The 22,723-nt window shown below is 42.1% G+C and overlaps 1 protein-coding gene across 1 annotated transcript in view; it reads right to left on the bottom strand.

Moving 5' to 3' along the window:
• Nucleotides 1–22,723, bottom strand: part of LOC136636261 (acyl-CoA (8-3)-desaturase-like) — a 34,609-nt gene that overhangs the window by 6,441 nt on the left and 5,445 nt on the right. Inside the window, exons 4-8 of the mRNA XM_066611236.1 lie at nucleotides 21,997–22,098; nucleotides 13,414–13,542; nucleotides 9,013–9,073; nucleotides 4,665–4,738; nucleotides 1,260–1,357 (exon numbers count right to left, since the gene is read on the bottom strand). Coding sequence (XP_066467333.1) covers nucleotides 1,260–1,357; nucleotides 4,665–4,738; nucleotides 9,013–9,073; nucleotides 13,414–13,542; nucleotides 21,997–22,098 — 464 coding nt within the window. The remainder of the gene's footprint in view (nucleotides 1–1,259; nucleotides 1,358–4,664; nucleotides 4,739–9,012; nucleotides 9,074–13,413; nucleotides 13,543–21,996; nucleotides 22,099–22,723) is intronic.

Below are 22,723 nucleotides of genomic sequence, written 5' to 3'. Positions count from 1 at the left end.
CCTCCACTCGACCCTGATCTGCTCACTTCCACCCTCGTCGCTACCCTCCCCCACCCTGTTCTGCCTTTTCCATGCTCTTCCTCCTCTGCTCACTGAGGAACGTATCTCATGTGGTACATTATGCTCCTTGCATTGCCACCAGCAGGCCTCGAAACTGTGCTGTCGCAACGTGCTTTATGGTACATTTGTAATAGTGCGTTATAGAAGTCTGCCACCAGTCTTTTTTTTATGGGAAACTAGTCCTGGGGTATGCTGGGAAAATTCATGCTTTAGCACCCTTGCTGAAGCCAAGCCAAGCCACCTGGTCAGTGCCTGAATGAGTGACAGGCTGGGAATCCCATATATACAGGGTGACCAGATGCAATGGAGGACAAAGTTCCTATACCTTTAACTTTTGTGGAGAAGAGGGGATTTTGGCAGGTGCAGCTTTTTAAACCCTTCCATGTTGAGTTGCACTATGTTGAGCTGCCAAAATTCCCTCTTTTCTACAAGGATTATAGACACTCTGTCCTCCATTGCATCTGGTCATCCTGCATATATACTGCCTTGAGCTCCATGACACAAAAAAGGCAGGATTGAAACGGAATGACACAAATCAATTGTAACTGGATTCAAATGCCAGTAAGGTCTAACATATTGATACTTCCCTGTGTGACTCAGTATACAGCCAGTCGATAATATATTTTCATGCTCCAAACAGTGGGTTGTCCATGCACGTTTGAAACCCACAAAAAAGTTAAAGAGAAAACAAGAAGTATTATTGAGGCTGTAGTCCTATGCACACTTTCCTGGGAGTAAGCTCTATCGAACACAATGGAACTTACTTCTGAGTAAACATGCATAGGATTGTGATGTCAAGAAAAGAAATCATTGCTGCAGGCAGGTTCACATACTCATGGCCACCACATGATTTCTCCGCTCTTGATTTTGCTACACTTGATGACTTGCAGCAGTTGATTAAATGAGTAGTTACTCCATTCAGAAGTACAGCATGTGGAGGGACCAGACTAAATGTGCAAGTTCGGTCTGTGGCATTAGATCTGCAGTGCTAATTCAGTCATGGAAATTGCTTAGTGCTGCTGTTTTTATGTGATGAGCATATGTGGGCCAGCCCTCAGGTGTGGAGAACAGAAGGGGTCTAAAAGGTAATCTCCAATGGAGTGGGAAGGGTTAATTGCTAAATTGGAGAAGAGGATTCATTAGTGAAAATGATGAAGGACCAGGGAAAACCCAACAGAGGAGCAAAATATGAACAGTACTTGATCAGGACAAGATATCCCAGAGCACCCATCACTCCAAATAAGGGTATAAAGGTCACAAAGAATCGGACATAATATGCCATAGTCCAGGCTATTTCCTGTGGGAAAAAGGAATGGCATAAATCAGAACATTTGTTTTATAATGTCATTGCAGCCTCTTCCCCTCTCCAAGCAGTCACACATTTCAAGCTTGAATGAACACTATTCACACATATCATGTATAGGCTACAACTGGAAATTTCAAACTTAAACTCTTTGAAGAATTCCCCCAACCCAGAGATCTAGTGCATCCTGCATGGATAGACTCTTTGAAACCATCCAGTCCCCGCATTTGCCCCATGCCCTACTGCACCACAGGGAACATTATCTGTATTCCCAGCAGGCTGAGTGTTGGCACAGGTTACACACCCCATACCCATCTACTGTAGTGTGGTGGTACAATGGTGTGGTGGTGGAGATCTTCTCCTAATTTTGGATTAACGCTAAACCATCAAGCCTAATGCATGAGAAGTTCCCATGGAGATTTGGCCTAAACAATAAGGTCCAGTTTGTGCTACTGAAGTCTATTTCGTTTTCCAGTGCATTAACAGAAGCCATTCATCTAGTCTGTGCATGAAGTGCCTTTCTTCCAAGCAGTGCACCAAAGTTTCAGAAAGCTCATGAAAAGGAACTGCATGTGAAACCTCCAGCTAGATCATCAGAAACTAACCAGAGGTATGTGTGATAAAGGACTGATTTATCACAATGCAATTTCTTCTCACAACACAGACTGAACATTCACACTGGGTCATGTGAGATGGTTCTCGGGGTTTCTCCTGACACTCATCATAAAGTGATAAACGTGCAGTGGCAACTCAGTACCTGAAGGACATCCATTCCACACACCTCCCCCCAAATGAGCAATACAACTGCAGCAAAACTGCATTCTCTCAGCAACCGATCCACAATATTTTCTTGCTGGGGAAATGAGATCCCATCCCCTTCTCCCCAGGTATGCATTGAAAGCTCCTTTGTGGTCTGTGTGTGAGAGAGGGTCATGGGATTCAGTTGTGCCCATGACACCTAAAGGACACAGCATTAACAGCAGCACCAGCCCATGCACCAGCATCAGCTTTACACCACTGTCATTTCCTTTGCTTTCCTTTTCAAAAGTTTAGGCCTTTTGCACAAAAAAGTTTAAAAAATCTATTGGTTAAGCATATCCTTGTTAACTCTGAGAAACAGCAGCAGTGCTCATCTAGCACTTCCTAAAAAATTGTGGCCAATACCTGACCAATGGTGTCTCCACTGTGTATAGATCGGGGAGGCCAACCCAAGGCACATCACATGCAATTTTTTATGCAGAGAATCTTGAACGAGCCACTCAAACTTAATGTCTCTTTTGGCAATTACTGCAGTAGCTAAATCGAGCCTCCAAGTGCCGGAAGGTACAGAGCATAAAATACTGGAGTGCTGTTTGGGGCTTTCCAAAGACACCTGGCTGATTGCTGCTAAGGCCAGAAACCTTTAGCCTGGCCCAACAGGACTCTTTCCAAGACCCAATTAAGGTGCATTCATTGACCTTCCGCACAGCCCAGCCCAGCCCCTCTCTCCTGACCCACCTCATCCTCAGAAATGATCTTAGCCAGGGTCTCTTTGCAGATGACTTTTCTGAAGATGGTATCTCTGCTCAGCTAGGCACTTGGGCTGTGCTGATCTCATTGACCATCACTGCACTGCCCCTCTTGGACCCTGCTGCCTTCTACAGCCCATCCCTCGCTTGTTCAGCACTCCACCAATACCAGCCTTCTTGGGTAAGTGGTAATTCCGCCAATTAGTGGAATACAGCTTGTTAGTTTTCACCTTATTGGCTTTCTCTCCTGTTCGTCATTCTTTTCCTGCCTTTCTCCCTATTTTCTAACCAGAGCAACTCAAGGAGAGTAGGCACAGCAACCCCGAATGTGCCCATTGCAGGGCATGGGCATGGACTGCATGATGAGTAGAAAAGAAATCAAGCAAACCATAAACTGCTGTTGTGCTTTCTTTGTTATTATTTAAATGGTTTTTTCCAACAATATAAAACCACTTTGCGCGTATCACTTATAAAGTGTCTGCGTGTCATTAGTAGCATGTGTGCTGCAGGTTGGCCACCCCTGGAGAGAACTGTGTCCTCTCTCTCTCTCCAGACTTCAGCACATACTTCTCCTAAAGTTAAAAAAGAGACACTTGTCAATTTCTCCTGTATTTCTCCCCCCTCCCCCATGAGAGTCATGGGCAAAGCTCTTCAACAAGGGCTCCATCTAGTTTTAGGTCTTCAGAATTTGCTGCAAGAGAAACCTATGAAGTAAAAATGCGGATAGAGGATACTCTTTCTAGGACAGTACAGATAAGCTCTCCCTCTTTTTACTGCTACTTCCGTTTCACCTTGCATGGATCACCTGAAGTCCATAGCACAAGTTACACTATTCCACAACTCCCAGGGCTTTTCTGCTAGCACCACTATCTTTCTGCCAAAGTTGGCTTGCCAAACAGGGCTGCTGCCAAGGGGTGTGTGTGTGTCTCAGAGCTCTCTTCGAACACTCCCCTGCTATTCCCGCCCATCTGTAAACAGGGCAGGAGGGGTGGGAGGGACTGTGAGAAAGCTGGGCCAGAAGCAGCAAGAAGGAGAATCGCGAGCAACAGCTGGGAGGCTTATCAGGACAACCCAATCCTTGGCAGCCCTCCTAAGAAGTAGTCCCACTGCAGCCAGTCATTCAATGAAGCTTGCTCCCCTAAGTAACTCCCAAGTAAGTAAGGGAGCCAAGTAAGGGAGCCAAGAAGCCATGAAGTTAGAAAGCAGAATCAGGCAAAAGAGTTTTCTCCTGCCTCCCTGGGCTTCGGCAGCCAATTGTAAGGAAAGAAACTCCTTGGGCTCCTCCTCCTGCTCTCCCTCAGCCAATGAAAATATCCAAATGCCCATCCTTTGTCCAATGATCATCTGTTCCTTCCTTCCTTCAGAGATGGGGGAAAAGAGCTCACTCCCACTTTCCCCCTCCCGCCTGATTCATTAACCCTTTCCTTCCTGGAACTCCCTATTACTCACTGATCAAAATGCTGGCCCCACAAGGTTTTCCCGCCACGGAAACAGTAAGCAAGCACCCCAGACACAGGCAGACTCAAGTCAGCACACATGGGGATGAGTGCTGAGTCAGGGGGGCCCTGACTCGAGTCTTTTTCAGAGTCTTCCACATGCGTGACTCGTGTCGCTGAGTCAGCATAAATTATGCATTTTCACGACTCAAGTCCGAGTCACTGACTCGTTCCAAACATGGCAAAATAGGTTATAATATCCCTACCATTCAGACATGTGACATTCTCAAAAGGCTACTAGAGAATGTCAGCTTCTTATTGTTTAGAAAGACAGGGTGCAATTTTAGATATACTTACCCTCCAAAGCTTGTACTTAAACATGTAATACAATGAATAAGTCCGAAACACTGGCATCACAATTGGTGGCATAACTGTAGAGGACAAATGGACAAAGACTTTAGTCATTCTTTTTAAATCTAAGCAGAGAAGAATTCCTTAAAGTCACATCAAACTACATCTCCAAAAAAGTAGTGAGTTTTCTCTAGCCCTTTCTCTCCACAAATCATTTGGCTTTTAATACTTTGATCCTAAAAGTCTTGTGCCACCTTCCTGTAGTAATTAGATGCAATTATGTTACACTGCATGGAGGATCCTTCTGTTGTTCTCCTACTTTCTGTAGACATTTCTGTCTCACCCGACTCCACCATCAGATTATTATTAATGATATTTACACCCTTCCTTTCCTCAACATAATTCAAGGTAGCATGTGCAGAGACAACAGGGGATCCCATTTAGGCACTAGCCAGACCCAGACTACGTAGCTTCAGGAAGGCTGCTGTAGAATGTGCCTTCAATCCATAGCCCTGGCCTACATAAGATGAAGTTATTAGGTGAATGAACCACAGTTGCACACTAAGTTGCACACTCTGCAAATGCAGAGGGGGTATTATTTCACTTTGTTCAAGTTGTGTTCTTTACCCTCATTCTCAACTTCTGTTTTTACCGGGCCAGGAGTAACCTGACTCTAGGGCCACCTTTGGCAGCATACAGGTTGGATGAGGACAATCCCAGCCAGACCAAGAGAGCTCCTCAGAATGCCCTGCAATGTCACAAAGGATTCTGGGGCATACAGTTTCTGAGTATTAGCTAGACAGCCATGTCACAGACAACAGTGGCACAGCTAAGGGGGCGCAGGGGGTAGCAGTTGCACCGGGCAACAACCTTTAGAAGGGGCAACAAGTTCAACTTGACACTAGTGGCCAAAATTGTGAAAATTTTGGTATGTACAAATAATACCATCATGTTACATATCATTGGAAAGGTAATTTAATACAGAATGCAATGAAACAGACTGCATTGGAATATCTGTATTCTATCAAAAGTTATGGCCAATTAACCAGAAAATGAAAACACAGTTCTTATGGAAACAAAAAACTGATTTTCTTAACTCAAAACTGACCTATCGGACTAATTGTTCTGAGAACCAATGACATGTTATTATGATAAAGCATGGAGCAAATAAGGTGTTAATGTGAGTCAGCTGTCATTTCCATGCATCATAATTCAATTACCCCTGCTGATTGGGTAAAGGGGCACTTTTTCAAATGGTGCTCCTCTTATTCAGCAGGGGAGAATAACTGTTCCTCTTCACCCCAGCACAGGGTCTCTAACCAATAAGGGGCACAATTTTTTTAGTTACTTACATAATTAAATTTGATTTTGTAATGGAGGGGCACTACAAAATGTTCTTTGACCCAGGTGGCAGAAAGATGCTTTAATTGTGCCACTGACTGGGGGAGGCGGCAGAGCAAGTGGGTGGCAAGTTGCTTGGGGACAGAGGCAGGTTTCCCTCCAATTTTCACTTTGACATCACTTCCATCACTTTGGCATCTTTTTGAGCTCAGCACTTGGCTATATGATAATTAGCTATGCCACTGACAGACAATGCTACAACCAAAATGTATGTGCTGATTTGTGCCTTACAGGTATGCTGTGAACTGAGCCATTCAGTGTGCTCGTGTGGTGGAGCCCATTCTGACCTATCACTGCTACTGAACACATTAATAATCTACTGGACTGGGAAATATTCTCTTTCCTAATGGAAACAAAGGGAGTAGATATTCTAATTCAAGTGAAACTGGCCCTTACGCATGTTCCATTAAATCCCATGGTGCCCACTCCTAATCTCTGGTTTACACTTTAGGAAGATTTAGATGTTAGTCCGAGGTGGCAGAATTCAGGGATGTACCAGGTGAGCCCCACTTGAATTTGAGTTCATTCTCCCATCTCCAGCCCCCATGACATCCTTCCACTGCCAGTGTCTCTGCAGCCTAAGAAGGGACCACAGCTTGAGAAGGGGAGAGAAGGGACAGCTACACCTTTGAAAATACAACTCAGGCTTTGTTGTAGTGTACAACTTCTGTATTGATACAAGATGGACACTGCCTGAAGTTGTGAAGATACTTTCATTGGGAAGGATCTATGCAGGACCAAGGAAGACCTGTATCTGAAAGGTGGATCACCAGAGAATAGCTGCAGAGCAGCATAAATGATGCTACTTCCAGTGCAGAAAGTTCAGGTGGGTGAACATCTTCTGAATTGCTCCTTTTGCACTGCTTGTCCTGCATTTTCTGCCAAGGTCTCATTTCCTGCCACTGCTACTATTTCCACTGATGCCAATACCTGTCTGTTGGCAACCTTCAGTCTCGAAAGACTATGGTATCGCACTCTGAATGGTGGTTCTGGAACAGCGTCTAGTATGGCTGAAAAGGCCCATTCGGGAGTGGCAATCCCTTCCACACTGGGAGCAGGTGCAGTCTGTCCCTGGTCTGTCTCCCTGGCTATGGGCCTTCTTTCTTTGCCTCTTAGCCTCAGACTGTTGGCCAAGTGTCTCTTCAAACTGGGAAAGACCATGCCGCACAGCCTGCCTCCAAGCGGGCTGCTCAGAGGCCAGGGTTTCCCACTTGTGAGGTCCAATCCTAAGGCCTTCAGATCCCTCTTGCAGATGTCCTTGTATCACAGCTGTGGTCTACCTGTAGGGCGCTTTCCCTGCACGAGTTCTCCATAGAGGAGATCCTTTGGGATCCGGCCATCATCCATTCTCATGGCATGACTGAGCCAACGCAGGCGTCTCTGTTTCAGCAGTGCATACATGCTAGGGATTCCAGCACGTTCCAGGACTGTGTTGTTTGGAACTTTGTCCTGCCAGGTGATGCCGAGGATGCATCGGAGGCAGCGCATGTGGAAAGCGTTCAGTTTCCTCTCCTGTTGTGAGCGAAGAGTCCATGACTCTCTGCAATACAGAAGTGTACTCAGGATGCAAGCTCTGTAGACCTGGATCTTGGTATGTTCCGTCAGCTTCTTGTTGGACCAGACTCTCTTTGTGAGTCTGGAAAACGTGGTAGCTGCTTTACCAATGCGCTTGTTTAGCTCGGTATCGAGAGAAAGAGAGTCGGAGATCTTTGAGCCAAGGTACACAGTCATGGACAACCTCCAGTTCATGCGCAGAGACTGTAATGCAGGGAGGTGAGTCCACATCCTGAACCATGACCTGTGTTTTCTTAAGGCTGATTGTCAGTCCAAAATCTTGGCAGGCCTTGCTAAAACGATCCATGAGCTGCTGGAGATCTTTGGCAGAGTGGGTAGTGACAGCTGCATCGTCGGCAAAGAGGAAGTCACGCAGACATTTCAGCTGGACTTTGGACTTTGCTCTCAGTCTGGAGAGGTTGAAGAGTTTTCCGTCTGATCTGGTCTGGAGATAGATGCCTTCTTTTGCAGTTCCAAAGGCCTGCTTCAGCAGGACAGCCAAGAAAATCCCAAACAAGGTCGGCGCAAGAACACAGCCCTGCTTCACTCTGCTTCGGATGTCAAAGGGGTCTGATGTGGAGCCATCAAAGACAACGGTGCCCTTCATGTCCTTGTGGAAAGATCTGATGATGCTGAGGAGCCTGGGTGGACATCCGATCTTGGGGAGAATCTTGAAGAGGCCGTCTCTGCTGACCAGGTCGAAAGCCTTCGTGAGATCTATGAAGGCTATAAAGAGTGGCTGTCGTTGTTCCCTGCATTTCTCCTGCAGTTGTCTAAAGGAGAATACCGTATCAGTGGTGGACCTGTTGGCTCGGAATCCACACTGCGATTCTGGATAGACGCTCTCTGCAAGTACCTGGAGCCTCTGTAGTGCAACTCTGGCAAACAGCTTTCCTACAACGCCAAGGAGAGAGAGATGCCGCAGTAGTTGTTGCAGTCACCCCTGTCACCTTTGTTCTTGTACAGCGTGATGATGTTTGCTTCCCTCATGTCTTGAGGTACTCCACCTTCTCTCCAGCAAAGACAGAGGATTTCATGCAGCTCAGTGATGATCTCTTTGCAGCACTTTAGGACTTTAGCAGGGATGCTGTCTTTTCCAGGTGCCTTGCCAAAGGCAAGGGAGTCCAGGGCCACATGAAGTTCTTCTAGGGTGCCAATACCACAACCATTTAATATGGCAACTATATGGATAGGACAAAAAAACACAACATGGCCCTTCCCCAGAAGACTTACTAAAGGAAGACTGATTAGAGAAAGGCCAAGGATATTAGTAGGGCTTTTAGATGAGGTGAATGTCTTTGTTTTGAGTGAGGGAGGAGTGACTGAAAACTTAACAACAGGTACTGGCTAGTGGTCCAAAGGGATGAGGGGGACACAAGGGGAAAATGGCGATACTCACTGAAGGAAAAATACTGGTGCTGATGATTGTAAGGCAAGTACTTCTTCTTCTGCCTGCCCAGCTGCAAACAAAAGATGGTCAAGAAAGCTCATGAAAAAGAAACAAACTGTCATTAACAGCCCAAACCTAACTGACTTGCTGAGCAGTGATGTAGCAGTGCCAAAATGGAATCTGAGCATGGAAAGAGAAGCTGCTGGAAGTCTCTATGAGGGAAGGGGACATTTGTCCTCTTCCCTTGGGGTAAGACCCAACAGCCACCATGGGGCTACTTGAGCATGCACTAGTAAAATTGCTAATGCAAGTCTGAGCAGCCCCATGTTGGGAATCAGGCCCAGATGCGACAGTGGCCCCTGTCCCAAACCTAATCCACCCTTCCCCACCCTGTTAACTCCCTCCCTGTCTCAGTTCTGCCCTTCTGCCACCACTCTGCTGGCCCATGGACAAGTAAGCTGCTGCTGTGGGTGCAGGCCTTCAACTGGTGCCAACAGGCCAGCATAGGCCTTTCCGCCAGCACCACAATACACCATGCTGCCACAGTATCTTTGCACACATATCTTTGCACACAGCATATTTGCACACATGTGCTTGTCCACTTGGCAGTAGCCAGCTCAGAATTGCACTGTGACTGATGTGTTGTCAGTGATGCAGCTCTATAAATTCACTTTATCTGATCCCATCATGAAACAGACAGTTTAGCCATCAAAGCCATGTATACTTAGTCAGTTTCCACAACAGCAGATTGCAGCCCAGCTGCATAGTCGCGGACAATTTACAGATAGATGCAATGTATTATTCTACTTCCACAACCATAGACATGAAGATGTTGCAAATGGAATTTTTAAAAAATGGTATTAGCTCCTTACTGTAATTGTCACATTGGATTATTGTATTTAGAATCCATTGTGATGAAGACAGGGGTTGATTGAAGTCTTACTTCTTCTCACCCCCATTTCAGCTTCAGCTCAAAACACTTAAGGTCTGATTCAGATCCATGCGTGCCGGCTCACCTTACGGCATGTTTGCAAGCCCTTACTGCAGGCCCAGCACCGGAGCTAGCCCAGCACAAGCCCACACTGGGCCAGCTCCAGTGCTGGGTCTGTGTTCTGCCACCAGGTGGTCGCTCGGACCATTCTGGTGGCATTTCACTCCGCCTGCTCTTCGAAGTAGACTAATGCCTGGTTGCCACCTTGCAAGTAAACAAGAACATATGGCTATTTTCACATTCCATAACATTCAATACGTTTTCTTTGACACATGTCAACTTGTCAGTTTCAGTTTCAAGACCCGCCAACAATCAGGTTGCAACCAACTGGTAGGTTGTGACCCACAGTTTGGGAACATTATATTAGGCAATAGGATTAACAACACAGTATTGAAAATAACTAAAAAAGTTCGATGAAAACTAAGATTACCATTGGAATCAGTGCCTCTGTACTAGAGTAGATCTAGCTGAACACTCTTTCTCCTAGTTTGAAGACAAACACCCAGTTTCAGAATAAAATAGAAATTTATTAAAAGAACAGGCAGGCAGGCAGGCTGGCTGGCATCCAGAACATCCGCTGCATCCAGAGTAGAGTTGGGGTTGGCTGCGGTGCAACTCAAGGCAAGGGGAAGTAATTCTACTTACCCCAAGTAACAGGGCAGTGGGCCAAATGGGGATACTCAGATTTGCACCACCTAAATAGGTGAATTTAATCTGAATACTGAGGTTTTAGTTATACATTAACATCTTTTACCTACTATTACTTGTAACCTATAATGAACTTTTCCTCTAGAAATTTGTCCAATCCCTTCTTAAAGGCATCTAAGCAAGTTGTCATCGCTGCTTCCTGCGGCAAAGAGTTCCACAGACTAATTACATGCTGGGTAAAGAAATATTGGCAGGGAGGGGGTGGCTGCAAGACCTTGCCACTGCTCATTTTCTCAAACAAGAAAATATTTTTTTTAAAAGCCCCTCCCCAGAAGTGGGCTCTAAGGCTGCAATCCCAGCCACTCTTTCCTAGGAGTAAGCCTCATCAACTCTAATGGGGCTTACTTCTGAGTAGACATACACAGGAGCAGGCTCCAAGGCTGCAATGCCAGCCACCCTTTCTTGGGAGTAAGCCTCATCCACTGTAATGGGGCTTACTTCTGAGTAGACACAGACAGGTGCAGGCTCCAAGGCTGCAATGCCAGCCACCCTTTCTTGGGAGAAAGCCTCATCCACTGTAATGGGGCTTACTTCCGAGTAGACACAGACAGGTGCAGGCTCCAAGGCTGCAATGCCAGCCACCCTTTCTTGGGAGCAAGCCTCATCCATGTAATGGGGCTTACTTCTGAGTAGACAGGCACAGGAGTGGGCTCTCAGGCTGCAATCTTAGCCACGCTTTCCTGGGAGCAAACCCCATTGACTATAATGGGACTGACTCCAGAGTAGACATGCATAGGATTGGGCTCTTAAACTAGGAGCAAACTCCCCCCCCCTTTTGACTAGGGCTGCAATCCTACCCTCACTTTCCTGGGAATAAGCCCCGCTGACTACAATGGACTTACTTCTGAGTAGACATGCATAGAAGCAGGCTCTTAGGCTGCAATCCTAGCCACGCTTTCCTGGGAGCAAACCCCATTGACTATAATGGAACTGACTCCAGAGTAGACATGCATAGGATTGGGCTCTTAAACTAGGAGCAAACCCCCCCTTTTGACTACGGCTGCAATCCTAGCCACACTTTCCTGGGAGTAAGCCCCACTGACTACAATGGACTGACTCCTGAGTAGACATGCATGGGATTGGGCTCTCAGGCTGCAATGCTAGCCTGGGAGCAAACCCCAATGACTTTAATGAGACTTACTTCAGGACCAGCACCACATGCAGGGCTGGCTCCCCAAAGCCCGCAGCAGCAGCTTCGCTGTGCCCACCCACATGCCACACTCTCACGCGGCATGTGAGCTGCCCGCCTTACCCCACACCGGGAGGGAGGGAGGAAGCGCTCCCATTGGGCTTCTGGGCAGAGGACCTCTCAGCCTTCCTCCTCCCCGGGGGGCCTGGCTTGATGGGGCGTCTTGGGAGCACCGTCAGCCCCGCCTGATCTCCGTCTTGCCCCTTGGCCTCGCCCCTCCCTCCTTAGCCCCGGCTGCTGCCGAGCAGGAGGAGGCTGGCTTTGTGGCTGTACCGGCTCCTCAGACAGACGTGCCGCAGCTGCTGTGCCTCCCGGGGTGGCGATCCTAGAGGCTCCCGCCTGGCCACTGGGGCGTACCCTCTCTGGCATACGTGCCATAGGTTAGCCACCACTGCTATAGCAAATCAATTAAAAAACAAAGTTCCTTTGCTCTGGTGATTTACAAACAGCCCTGCTAACCTTCGTGATGTTAAAGTAGAGTCATTAAGACGACAATCCAACAATCAGTCTCTCTCCAGGAGCTTAGAAAGGATTATCTTTCTTTCACTTGTTCGGGGGAAGGGAGGGGGTCACTTGGAGAGAGAATAATTGATAGATTGTCAGCATGCTGTCCTCTCTCTAACTCAGGGGTGTCAAACTTGTTTCATACAAAAGCCGAATAGCATTCATGATGCCTGCTCAGGGCTGGAAGTGATGTCATTACGCAGGAAGTTATGTCATTAAACAGGTCTTAACCAAAAATAGGCACTTTTTCTCACTTAGGAACTCATTAGCTGCAAATGACAGAAGAGAAATTATGCAAATCTTGATCATATTTCAAGATATGGGAGAGCCAGATTTTCATGTGGGCTGCCCTTTCAGCAGTAACTCCTTAGCACTGCTCAGCAGCTGAGAGCCTGAGGGCCAGATAAAAAGCTTCAGCAGGCCGCACCTGGCCCTTGGGCCTTATGTTTGACACCTCTGCTCTAACTATTGTAAAGGACTGCTTTCCTTTAATTTAAAGGGCCCTTCTCATCACATTGAGATAAAAATCTCTACAACATTTTAAGAAAAGCATTTTAAAGAGGTGCATTTTTCCCTTTCTCCAGGGATCAGCACATTCCTTCTCATTTGCAGTGGCCATTTGTGTTGAGTCAAATCCATGTATAAACAATCCGTGTATAACAAGGTTGGACCTGTGCTCTGAGGAAAGGACAAAGAGTTCTTTCCATCCACTTTGTGGCCTTGCACTGCAACACAGAGCAGCTCCCATGTCATACAGCAGCTGTCTCACACTGCTAACCTCCAATACTGACCAATCAAGAAGGAGCAGAACCCAACTTTCTCAGGCAGTCCAGGAAGGCGTGGTAGTCTACCATTGATGAGACATCCAGAAGAATGGGTTCAGTCCATTTTCTTATGCCTGCCTCTAGACAGAGATTATTTGCCAGGACCACAAAGGCAGTCTCTATCATGAAACCTGCTCTGAACACTTAGTATGGTATGTCACTCAAGCTGTTCTGGAGTAAGAATTGCTGGTTACCTCCATAGATGGAGTTTCCCCTAAGGAAAGAGGTATGGGATGTAAGTCAAGATCTGGATCCTTCAGGAAACAATTTGGCTTGGCATGGTGCTGGGAATGGTGCCGACTCCACCACTTGGCTGAAAGTACCTGTTGAGAAAGAAGAAAGGTGAGAAATCAGGTGTCAATGCTCTTCCTAATATTGTATTTGTCACTAGTTCATGTCACTAATTCGTGGCAGGTATGCCCTTCAATGAGCCTCTTTCAACATTCTGTACCCATAAATGTTTGAAAATGGTAAATGCGAATAATATGTAAACTGTTTTTTCTCTGGGTATTGTGTTCTCCATGTATCAATCATCTGTAATTCTTCTGCCATTTCCAAAAAAGATCTGGGTAGGGTTCCTCCTCTTTTTAAAGATCTTTTGTTAAATTTTCTGTCCCATTTAGCTTGAAAAACCGCATTAAAATCTCCAAATAAAAAAAGATCCCTGTCTTCTCCCGTGATTAGTTTCTCATCTAATCTTCTATAAAACTTATCTTGATGGGTGTTTGGTGCATAAATATTGACAATTAATGCTTTCCTTGTTTCAACTTGGATCTCTACAATCAAAATTCTCCCATCTTCTGATTGCCATTTCAATTCAGGTTCCAATTTGGGGTTAACATATGTAGCTACCCCCCTTTTCTTTTGGTGTGGGTCTGAGGCAAAAAATAAAGTTCCCATTTTTCTATTAAAAAAATCTAACATCATTTTTTTAATGTGTGTTTCTTGTATACAGATTACATCTGCTTTGGTTTGATATTCTTCTTTGGTTTGGATGGAATATTCCTCTACGCTTCTGAGGAGAATTCAGTCCATTAATATTTACAGAAAAAGTTTCACTTGTTGTTCAGCCATTTTCACTTAGAAATTTTTTTTTGTCTTTCTTGTTAATTTACTTGTTCTGTCTTGTTTGTATTTTCCTTCTTCCTCCTACTGCTCCTTCTTCTTGTTCTTGGCTGTCTTCTATATCTTGCTCCTTCTCTTTCTTTTTTCCCTTTCCTCCATTCTGTTCGTTTTGAATTTTATCCGAGGATTCTTCCTCTTCTTGAGAGGAAGTACTCTCTTTCTCTGAGAATTCCCTGTTTTGTTCTCCCAGACTTTCTCCATATTTTGATAAAAATTGTTGAACTTTCATCATTGAATTTATATTAAATCTTTTCTCTTGATAAACAAACAGAAGGCCTTCCGGAATTTGCCAACGGTATTTCACACTATTTCTTCTTAATATTGCAGCAAAGTTTCAATAAAACGGTCTTTTTTGGCAAACTTTCCAGGGCACTTCTCTCAAAATTCTCACTTGCTCTCCCTCCACTATTCTTTGTTTTTCTTCCAGTCTTTTTAGTATATTATCTCTTGTAGATCTTTTCGTAAATTTTATCACTATTTCTCTTGGCTTTTTATTCAGTCTTGCATATCTAGAATTGACTCTGTATACAGTATTTATTATCTCTTTAATCTGATCCTCCTCCAGTTCCAACTCCATTGACAACCGTTCTTCCATTCAACCTCTAATGTCTTCTGGGAATTTTTCTTTAAAATTTTGTATTCTAAAAATAAATGCTGCTTTTTCCATCTCCTGTCTCATTACAGAAGTCTCTAATTCTTCATTTTGCTTTTGCATTTGTTCCATTCTCTTTTCCATCTCTTCCATACTTTTATTAATTTTCTTCGTATCTCTCTTTAAATTTTTGACATCCTGCTTATTTTGTGTAATCTGATCCTGCATACTTGTCAAAGAAGAGTTTATCTGCTTCATTTGGTCAGAGAGATTGCCTATCTGTTCTTTCATCTCATTTCTAAAATCTTTCATCAGATCGAATAGTGAAGTCTGACTTTCTCTCCTTTGTTCCATAGTTGCATATGTAGCAATTTGTGATCCAACCGATGGTGATGTCTTAGACGTAATTTTACTAGCTTCCTTTTTTGATGTCATTTCTTCCCTTTTTACTATTTTTCTCTTCCTTAATAAAAAAAAAGATTCTTTTAATCCATCTAATCCCTTAAAATAACAATCTCAAATATCTCAAAACGAAACAATTCAAAAAACCATCATAACCACAATTCAATAACTTCACACAATTACAAATAAAGAATGGAAAAAAACAAAAAAAGAAAAAAGATATAATCATTAATCTAGCATTTAAAAAAGTCCCCCCAGACTAATTTTCTTTCTTCACCTTCTTGTAAGGCAAATCTCCAAGTTTATCTCCAAAAAGGATATCTTACTTCACCTTCTTGTAAGGCTAATCCCCAAGTTCTATATCCAAAAAGGGTGTTTTGCTTCACCTTCTTGCAAGGCTAATCCCCAAATTGGAAAAAGAATCAATAATCTGATTTAAATCAATACCAATATCAGTTCCAATATCAGCTCAAATCAACGAGTCTTTAAAAGCTCTATCGCAAGTCTCTAATACTGAAGATGCAATTATTCCAACAACTGAATAATCCAACCCAATCTTATTCTTGCTTCACCTTCTTATAAGGCTAATCCAAATTTTATAATCGCAAGGCTTCTCCAGCAAATAAAAAAACAACCAAGTCTTGTATCCAAAATCCAAGTCTTGTATCCAAAAGGGGTGGATCACTAGTCCAATTCAAATCAATAACACTGTCAAATCAAATTACTGTCTCTTTAAATACTCAGTTCTAAATCCAGTTCAAGTCTCTTGCAGCAACAGGCCTGAATCCAATTCCAAGCCTCTTGCAATGAAAGCGAAAGTAAAATTGTTTCAGCTGCTAAAAGTGTTGTTCATTCTTTTTCCATGTATACCATTACAGTTGGGTGATCTACATAATCTTCCTTTATTTTTTAATCTTATCTATCGTCTTTTCTTACAATCACCCTTACTAGAAAAAAAAAAAATGTATATATACTCCAGATGGGGCTTGTTAACATCTGAGTTCGCTGCTTTCTCCTCTGGGTGGCTGCCAGCCAACGTAAATAGTCTTAAAGTTATCTTTTCCTCCTTCCAACTTCTTGCTTAGCAATTTAATGATCTGATTACTCACGGTTAAAACCTTTGTTCGCTCTCATGTTGTATCTAGTGGGCCATTGGGGGGAGTCCCAGCTATCCGTATCTCTCCAAAATGGCAACTGGGATATGATGTGATCCAGCACAGAGCAAAATCGGGATATCTTTGAAACTGCCGTTTCTAAAGATAGTCCCGGTTCACGCTCTCAGCCTTCGTCCCTTCTTCTTGGCAATGAAGAGTTCCTCATTAGTGAGGAACTTTGGAAAATACATCTATTTAGCAGATCCCCCGGAGAGCCCTCCAAGTTCACTGCTACTGCACTGTGTTAATTCCGCCTCCTCAAACTGAAAAAACAGTTTACATATTATTCAAATTCACATAATTCCTGGTCTAGAATTGATATGTGCTGGGCTTCAATATCCAGTTTAGGTGGAACGTTTCAGACTGAAATTTTACTTAATATATATGCAGATCATAATCCAATTTCATTAATAATAAATAAAAAAATTAAGGAGAAATACTTGGAAGCTAAATACAACTCAGTTGAGTAATCAGAATTTTTTGAATCAAGCAAAAATAGAAATGGAATTTTTTTTTTTTAAGACCAATTTTCATCCAGAAACTAAAACATAAATGGTGTGGGATGCAAGTAAAGCATTTTTTTTTTTGAGGATTAGCAATAAGAAATGCAGCAAAACAAAGAATTGGACAAGAGAAGAAAATGAAAGATCTTGTACAAAGATCAGAGAATGACAAAAAGGAATTACAGAAAGAACCTACAAATCAAAGAATCCAACAAAAGATTAAGAAGATACAATGTCGAGGAAGGAGCAGCTTCTTATCTGTTGCTGCCTGCGGAATGCAGCCTCAAAGATTCAGCCTACACAAAGAGCACTTCAAACATAAGTCCTTCATTATTTCAGTCTGTATTTACAAGGTAACGGAAAATAACAGCAGCATAGCAAAGAAACATAAAGACAGCACAACATGCTACATACACCTCCCCTGCCTTCCCACACATGAGGGCTCTTGCTGTCCTTTTAAAGCACTGTGCATGAATTAGGAAGGGTGGTGTCTCCTCCTCCTGGTGCTAGCTCAACACCTATTACAATTAGTGAGCTCTCTTTTCACCTGATTCTTGGTGACTCAGCATTTTACACAGCTTAGGCCCTACCTTATCCAGACCAAATTTCCCCGGGTTGTTTTCTAACCCTGACATACAACATGAAATCAAAATATTCCAAACCCAGGAAATGGAGAAGAAATTGAAAAAGGCAAAACAGAATTTTTTTGAAAATGCAAATAAACCAGGGAGATGGTTAGCTCACAAGCTCAAAAAAGAAAGACAAAAAAATCATATTAAGACATTGAAAGATTTGACTGGAAAAGAGGAAACAAAATTAGAAATAAAAAAAACAATTATTGAACAATTTTATCAGGTATTATATGGGAGAAAAAATATAGAACTCCAGAAACAAACAGTATATCTGAAGAAAAACAACAGCATGAAAATTTTAGATGATCAAAAGAATTTATTGGAAAATACAATTACTATAAGTGAAATTACAGAAGCAATTAAACGACAAAAACTCCAAAAAATGCCAGGCCCTGATGGAATACCAGCTGAATATTATAAGAAATTTGAAGAAGTATTGTTGTTACCATTTTAAAAAGTGATTGATGACATATGGGGACTGGAGAAATGCCAAATACATGGAAGGAAGGAACAATTACTTTGATACATAAATCAGACACGGATGAAAAAGAAATTAAAAACTATAGACCCATTTCGCTATTAAACACAGACTATAAAATTTTCGCTTCAATTTTAGCCACAAGATTTAAAAAAGTATTAAATCAAATAATTAAAGAAGATCAAACTGGTTTTTTACCAAAAAGACAATTGAAAAACAATGTGAGAATTATAATAAATATATTGGAATTTTTTGAAGCCCATCCAGATAAGAAATTAGCTCTAGTGTTTTTTAGATGCTGAGAAAGCTTTTGATAATTTACATTGGGACTTTATGATTAATTGTCTTCAGGAATTAGATTTTGGTCCAAAATTTATCAAGATGATACAAGGAATATATTCGGACCAAAAAGCAAGGATAAGAGTAAATGGAGAACTGATGAGAGAGATTAACATTCAACAAGGAGTAAGACAAGGTTGTCCACTTTCACCATTGTTGTTTATTTTGACATTAGAAATACTAAATAATGTAATGAGAAGATGATAGGTTGAAACCGCTCAAAATTAAAAGTGAAGAATATAAACTACAAGCGTTTGCGGATGATTTGGTATTTATCCTGGAAGATCCACTCAATTCCATGGAATTTTTGATAGAAGACTTAAAACAATATGGAGAAGTAGCAGGTTTAAAAATAAAGTACCAGAAGACCAAAATGATACTTAAAAATATAAAAGATAATGATATAGAATGATTAAAAGAATTTGGACTACAGGTAACAAACAAAGTAAAATATCTACGAATTAAAATTACAAAAAAAACAAGTACATTAATGGAAGACAACTATACTAAATTAATGAAAGAAGTAAAAAACAATTTGGAGAAATATAACAAACTGCAACTATCTCTAATGGGAAGAATAGCTTTATTGAAAATGAAAATATTGCCCAAAGTAATGTTTTTATTCCAGACTATTCCGATTATTTTGAAGAGAACCTTTTTCGAAGAAATGAATAAAATTACTACAAAATTTGTCTGGCAAGGCAAAAAACCGAGAATAATACTGAAATTACTTCAAGAGGATAAAAAAAGAGCAGGATTTGGATTACCAGACTGGGAATTATATTATCAAGCAGCAGCCTTAAACTGGATAAAAGATTGGGGACTCATACTAAACTCGAAAATCTTAACACTAGAAGCACATGATTTACAAATAGGCTGGCATGCATTCCTGTTTTATGATAAAGTTAAACATCACGGATATTTTAAACAACATATTTTAAAAATCTTTAATTTGGATATGGGATCAGATAAAATATAAGATATATTCTAAATTACCTAGATTGACAAAACTGCTTGAAATAGCAACCAATCCAAACTGGATTAAAAAAAGATCAAAATAAAGCATATAGCGAGTTGCTGAATAATAAAGGAGAGATCCTAAGTAAGTCTGAGTTAGAAGAGAAAGGAATAAAGCTGCACTGGTGGAATGAAATGCAAATAAGAACAAGATTAAGAGAAGACCAAAAAATAGGTCTATATGAAGAAGATATAAATTTTGATAAAATATTTTTGATTGATGAGGGGAAATATATAAGAAAAATGTACAGTTTTCTCCTGGAGATAAGAATGGAAGATGAGATTGTTAAAGATGCAATGGTGCGTTGGGCAAAATTTTTTGGATATAATATATCGATGGATGACTGGAATCAAATTTGGAATACAAATATTAAGATAACTAAAGCAGTGTTTTTCAAAGAGACCTTATATAAAATGTTCTATAGATGGTATTTAACGTCAGAAAAATTAGCAAAAGTGTACTCTGGGTTATCAAATAAGTGTTGGAAATGTAACGAGGTAGAAGGAACTTTTTATCATATGTGGTGGACATGCGAAAAAGCAAAGAAACACTGGAAAATGATACATAAATTGTTGCAAGAGATATTGCATTGTGTATTACCATTCAAACCAGAAATATTCCTCCTAAATGTGACATCAGAAATTAAAGACCAATGTAAGAAACACCTTATTGTACATATTGTTACAGCAGCAAGAATACTGTTTGCGCAAAAATGGAAATCCACAGATGTGCCAACTAGAGAAAATTTAATAGACAAAATTTATGAAGTAGCAGAAATGGAAGTTCTGACAGAAAGAATGAAAGAGAGATTTAGATAGAGTAAGAAAATATTGGAAGTTTTTTTTGAAGTTTTTTTATGATTGGATAGATAATTTTAGTTAAACAATATTGAGTGTTTCGCTAAATTTAATTTTTTTATATTGATAAATATGATAGCCTTTGTATTGATCATTATTGTGGTTTTTGTTTTGTTTTTTTGTTAACTGAATGATGTATGTTGGAACCTAGGGCCAATATCCTTATGTGTAACCTGTGTTGTACCTACCCTAAGTAAAACCTATTTCCTTTCCTGTATCTGTAATAAATAAATAAAATACAAAAAAAGAAAAAAAAAGAAAATGGTAAATGCAAAATAATGTGATATAATGCAAAATTTGCATCAAAAAATGAAATGATTTTTACAAATAATAAAAAATAACCCCAATTTTATCCCTCCCAGGATTGCCTTGTCATCTCATGGTCCTGTTTTTCTTTCCAAAACAAGGCATCTCCAGAGCTTCTGAAGGCCAGAAAGATGCAGCAAGGCATTATAGGCTTGTTTAGCTTATTCTTTCGATTCCACTTTCCACCATTAGATGGCTTCAGCTTACATTTTTCTTGAGGATTGCACCAGTATTAAACCAGAGACATTGCTAGGTTTTGTGTCATCCAGTGCAAGAGCTAATTGTGTCATCCCCTGTGATGGACTAACTTCCATACCAGAGCATATAGAATATGTAAATTGCAATACCATACAAACAGCCTCAATGCAGTGGCATCACTAGAGTTGGTGTAACCCCTACTAACCTTATTATTTTAATAATAGATAACAGTACAGGTCACCCAACAAATCAGTAACCAACAGAAACCAGTGGCCAACTTGATAAATATGGAATTCCCTTTCAGGGAACACACACACACACACACACACACACAAACACACACACACACACACACACACACACACTTTTTAACTTATTGTTCTCATATATTGTCCTATTATGGAGCTTTGTAAGCCGCCTTGGGCATTTGCTTTGGCATGGGAAAGGCGAGATATAAGTTTTTCAAAGAAATAAAAGATACTTACAACCGAACAAGAGTTCTTGTATCAGTTCTGATACATGGAAATGAAAGCTGACTCAAACTAACTCCTTATTGCAGTGGTTCTCAAACTCTCTAGGAGAGTTTGAGCTGCAGTAAGTCCTTGCGGGGGCAGGGGAGGCAGTGACGCGATCCCCAGGATCGTGTCACTAAGGGGAGTGCAGAGACTGGCATTCACTTACCAGCCTCTGCATCAACCTCCTGGGGGCATGGGGAGCCTTGCACAATCTTCTGCAGGGCTCCCTGAACCTTAAGAAGTGAAAGTGAAAGTGGAGCAATCGCACCCCACCTCCACAAAACCAGAAGTACAGCACAATCCGCTTTCACTTCTTAAGCTTTTTGGAGCCCTGCAGATGGTCGCACAGGGCTCCCTGCACCCCTAGGAGGCTGCAGCAGGGGCTGTTAAGTGACTGACAGTCCCTGCGCCCCCTTTAGTGACACAATCCTGGGGATCGCGTTGCTGCCTTCCCCCCTGCCCCCGCCCCTTAAGGGGAAGTGGCCAGGGCCCTCAGGCTGGGGCGTTGCAATGCCCCAGCTTGAAAAGCCCTGCCTTATTGGTTCCCTGCTGTGTCATAATAATTTGCAACAAAAAAATGTAGAGACCTCTCTTTGTACTATATTCCACCCTCACTTTTGGCCAATGCTTCAGAGCACACCCAGAGTAATGCACTTACCTTTAGATGGCACGTCACAAACTCATGAACAATGTGGTTCCATTTTGGACTGCTGAAGACTGAAAGGTGCCCCAAATCATGCTCTAGCCAACCTGCCTGGGACTAAAATGGAAAAGGGGCAGTTCAGACAAGAGGACCCTATTATTAGACTCCATCAAACAGGGTTATGCCCATCCTTTTTCAATTCTAGGAATACACAGCCTGTGCAGGGTCAGATTAAATTAGTATATTAGGAATGAAATTGCCATAGGAATTGCCAAGCTGAATCAGAACAAAGGTCTGAATCAGAACATAGTCCAGAAGTTTTTCTTCAGCTACCAGGGCCAAACCAGAAACCAGGTTCTTCAGCTACCTGCCCTAACAAGGTCCCCCAGCAGCACATGATGGCAAAGGTAGTATTCCTTGCTGTTTTCCCTCAGTACCTGGTCTTCAGTAGCACACTGACCAAGCTTACTTGTTATGCATTATAGCAGGGGTGTCCAAAGCTTTTGGCAGGAGGGCCACATCGGCTTTCTGAAACTGTGTCGGGGGCCAGGGGAAAAAAAGAATTAATTTACATTTAAAATTTGAATAAATTTACATAAGTTTACATAAATGAATATATTAAAGATTAAGTTATATGAACGAATGAAGGTCTTGCAATAGTTCAATCTCTATAAAAGGCCTTGCACAAAGCAAGGCTGGCCTTTCCTTTGCTGCCGCTGCTGCATCACAGACGTGAAAGAGC

Source organism: Tiliqua scincoides, chromosome 1 (genome assembly GCF_035046505.1).
Source record: "Tiliqua scincoides isolate rTilSci1 chromosome 1, rTilSci1.hap2, whole genome shotgun sequence".
Taxonomy (NCBI): domain Eukaryota; kingdom Metazoa; phylum Chordata; class Lepidosauria; order Squamata; family Scincidae; genus Tiliqua; species Tiliqua scincoides.
Note: the sequence above shows the minus strand (reverse complement) of the source record. Positions and strands in the feature narration are given on the sequence as shown.